This window comes from Eriocheir sinensis, chromosome 16 (genome assembly GCF_024679095.1).
Source record: "Eriocheir sinensis breed Jianghai 21 chromosome 16, ASM2467909v1, whole genome shotgun sequence".
NCBI lineage: Eukaryota > Metazoa > Arthropoda > Malacostraca > Decapoda > Varunidae > Eriocheir > Eriocheir sinensis.
The window spans coordinates 4,804,974-4,809,656 of NC_066524.1; the positions used below are offsets into that span (position 1 = coordinate 4,804,974).

The window sequence follows — 4,683 nt, forward strand, 5'->3', positions numbered from 1 at the left end:
ACGACACGAAAATCGGCAATGCGGTACTTAAGGAATGTGACAGACGGAGCCTACAAGAAGATTTGCGTAAAATATCAGATTGGTCAGTAAAATGGGAAATGCCTTTTAATATAAACAAGTGCCAGATTATGCAGGTTGAATCTAGAAATATAAAAGACTATGAAATGTGCGGCGTTAAAGTTTAAGGCGTTCACTAGGTCAAAGATCTTGGCGTCACAGTCGCGTCTAACCTCAAGTTTTCCCAGCAGTGCAACGAGTCCGTTAAAAAGCAAACAGGATGATCAGTTTGAATGAGATATTTTTTTCATTCAAGAATAAAGATGTTATACTACCTTCCCTGCCGACAAACGGATGTCCTATGGATATCCTTCATACATCCGGTATATAAACACAAACAAACCCAAACACACACACAAACACACAGACACACACACACACACACACACACACACACACACACACACACACACACACACACACACACACACACACACACACACACACACACACACACACACACACACACACACACACACACACACACACACACACACACACACACACACACACACACACACACACACACACACACACACACACACACACACACACACACACACACACACACACACACACACACACACACACACACACACACACACACACACACACACACACACACACACACACACACACACACACACACACACACACACACACACACACACACACACACACACACACACACACACACACACACACACACACACACACACACACACACACACACACACACACACACACACACACACACACACACACACACACACACACACACACACACACACACACACACACACACACACACACACACACACACACACACACACACACACACACACACACACACACACACACACACACACACACACACAAACACACACACACACACACACACACACACACACACACACACACACACACACACACACACACACACACACACACACACACACACACACACACACACACACACACACACACACACACACACACACACACACACACACACACACACACACACACACACACACACACACACACACACACACACACACACACACACACACACACACACACACACACACACACACACACACACACACACACACACACACACACACACACACACACACACACACACACACACACACACACACACACACACACACACACACACACACACACACACACACACACACACACACACACACACACACACACACACACACACACACACACACACACACACACACACTCCCACACACACACACACACACACACACACACACACACACACACACACACACACACACACACACACACACACACACACACACACACACGACATTACACACACACACACACACACGACATTACACACAAAACACACACACACACACACACACACACACACACACACACACACACAAAACACACACACACGACATTACACCCTAAACATATCACACGACATTACCCTAAACATATCACACACGACATTACCTAAACATATCACACGACATTACTCCCAAAACATATCACACGACACACACACACACACACACACACATATCACACGACATTACACACACACACACGACACACACACACACACGACACAAAACATATCACACGACATTACTCACACACCCTAAACATATCACACGACATTACCCTAAACACACACACACGACATTACCCCTAAACATATCACACGACATTACACACTAACATATCACACGACATTAACCCTAAACATATCACACGACACACACAGAAACATATCACACGACATTACACACACAAACATATCACACGACATTACCCTAAACATATCACACGACATTACCCTAAACATATCACACGACATTACCTAAACATATCACACGACATTACCCAAACATACACACACACACATTACCCAGAAACATATCACACGACATTACCACTAAACATATCACACGACATTACCCCAAAACATATCACACGACATTACCCCTAAACATATCACATGACATCACCCCAAAACATATCACACGACATTACCCCTAAACATATCACACGACATTCCCCTTAAACACATCACACGACATTACCTCTAAACATATCACACGACATCACCCCAAAACATATCACACGACATCACCTCTAAACATATCACACGACATTACCCCTAAACATATCACACGACATTACCCCTAAACATATCACACGACATTACCCCAAAACATAACACACGACATTACCCCAAAACATATCACACGACATTCCCCTTAAACATATCACACGACATTACACCTAAACATATCACACGACATTACCCCTAAACATATCACACGACATTACCCCTAAACATATCACACGACATTACCCCTAAACATATCACACGACATTACCCCTAAACATATCACACGACATTACCCCAAAACATATCACACGACATTACCCCTAAACATATCACACGACATTACCCCTAAACATATCACACGACATTACCCCTAAACATATCACACGACATTACCCTTAAACATATCACACGACATTACCACTAAACATATCACACGACATTACCCAGAAACATATCACACGACATTACCCTTAAACATATCACACGACATTACCCCTAAACATATCACACGACATTACCCCTAAACATATCACACGACATTACCCCTAAACATATCACACGACATTACCCCTAAACATATCACACGACATTACCCATAAACATATCACACGACATTACCCATAAACATATCACACGACATTACCACTAAACATATCACACGACATTACCCCTAAACATATCACACGACATTACCCCTAAACATATCACACGACATTATCCGTAAACATATCACACGACATTACCCCTAAACATATCACACGACATTACCCCTAAACATATCACACGACATTACCCCTAAACATATCACACGACATCTCTGGGAAATATAAAATATTGCACACGTGTTCACATTGACGACTGTTCGGGTGAAACCGTTGCTCCTTCTAGACGCAAATAAAGTTGAACCTTAACCCTAATATTTTGTATTGGGTTTTGATTTTTTTTTTTTATGTATTTTGTAATTGGTTTTACTTTTTTATGAATCTTAATACTAATATTTTCTATTTGATTTTTTTAAACTTTTTTTGTTGCATTTTCCGTTGTTTTAAGTATTCTGTATTTGGTTTCATATTTTTTTAAGAATCTAAACCAAATATTCTGTATTAGATTTTTTTTTTACTCTGGTGTTTTATATTTTTTTTTCTTCTTTTACGTATTTTGTATTTTTTGTTTGTTTTTGTATTTTTCTATGCTTTCTGCAGTGGTCTCACTCCATCGTTGCCACGTCCCTCACGCTCACTTCGTCAGAGTCATCCTCGCCTTCATCCTCCTTGCTCAACAGGACCAGGGTGGCGGGCGGGCGGGTCCGGAGGGGTGGCAGCAACCCCCTCCCCGACCTGCCCCTCCACCACCACCCCCACCACCTTCCCCACCACCTCCCTTCTTTCCACCTCCTCAATACCATCTTCTTCTTCACCCTCCTCCTCGGCAGGCGGCTCGGGAGGGGCGGCAAGGGCCCCCACCCCAAACAACCCTTCCTCCACCGCCTCCGCTACCTCCATCCGATCCACGTTCTCAAACTCATCCTCGTCTTCCATCTCCTCCTCCCCCCGAGGCTGGAGGAGGGGCGAGTCAGGAAAGAGAACTAGCGCCCCCACCCTGAACGGCCAATCCACCGCCTCCACCACCACCACCACCTCCCTCAGGTTCATCTCCGCAAAGTCATCCTCTTCACCCGCAGGGCCAAGATCACGGTCAGGGTTGTCATCGTCAGGGCTGTCACAGTCAGGGTTGTTATCGCCGGCGTCGTCATCATCCGGGTTGCCGTCATAAGGGGCGCTGGGCCCCGAGACTAAGCTCGCCAGGATAGGGAGCAGCAGCCCCTGTAGGAACCACCACCAGTAGGCGATGGTGTTCAGGGCGTCGGGGTGGCCCATGCCCAGGGCGTGCAGCAGGGGCTGTGCCTGCAGGTCGTTTAGCACGCGGAGGGCGCCTCGCGCGAGATCGTCACTATAAGTGACGTGAACGGCGAGCCACGCCCAACTCATTAAGGAACTCCCGGCTGGCAGGAGGAGGGCGAGGGGTGGCAGGGCGAGCACGGAGCACAGCGCGGCAATGCCCCGCAGGAGGTCACTCTGGCCTTGCTGATGGTAGGCGTAGGCCAGGGTGGCCACGTGGCCGGCCAGCAGCAGGAGCAGCAGCAGGCCGGCCACACCACACGCCATAATAACCTTGAGTAGGCGTTGGCAAGACGTTGATACACGTGACATTATGCCTCGGACCGTTCCGTGTTTGTTGTTACTGTGTGTCTGAAGGAACACTTCACTTTGTGTGTTAGCCCCAGGAGGTGATTCAACAGTTTCGTGCTCATTGCTGTTATTGTTCTGCTGTCCAACCTCCACCACCACCACCACCTCCCTCAATTCCACTTCTTTAAAGTCACCCTCTTCACCCACAGGGTGAATATTACTGTCAGGATTGTCGTCATGAGGGGCGCTGGGCCCCGAGATGAAGCTCGCCAGGGTAGCGAGCAGCAGTCCCTGTAGGACCCA

General features: G+C 46.7%; 1 protein-coding gene across 1 annotated transcript in view; it reads right to left on the reverse strand.

Moving 5' to 3' along the window:
• Positions 1–4,068, reverse strand: part of LOC126999142 (uncharacterized) — a 33,134-nt gene extending 29,066 nt beyond the window's left edge. The window contains exon 1 of the mRNA XM_050861472.1: positions 3,867–4,068. Within this exon, the coding sequence (XP_050717429.1) occupies positions 3,867–4,068 (202 nt within the window). The remainder of the gene's footprint in view (positions 1–3,866) is intronic.
• Positions 4,069–4,683: the final 615 nt, after the last annotated feature.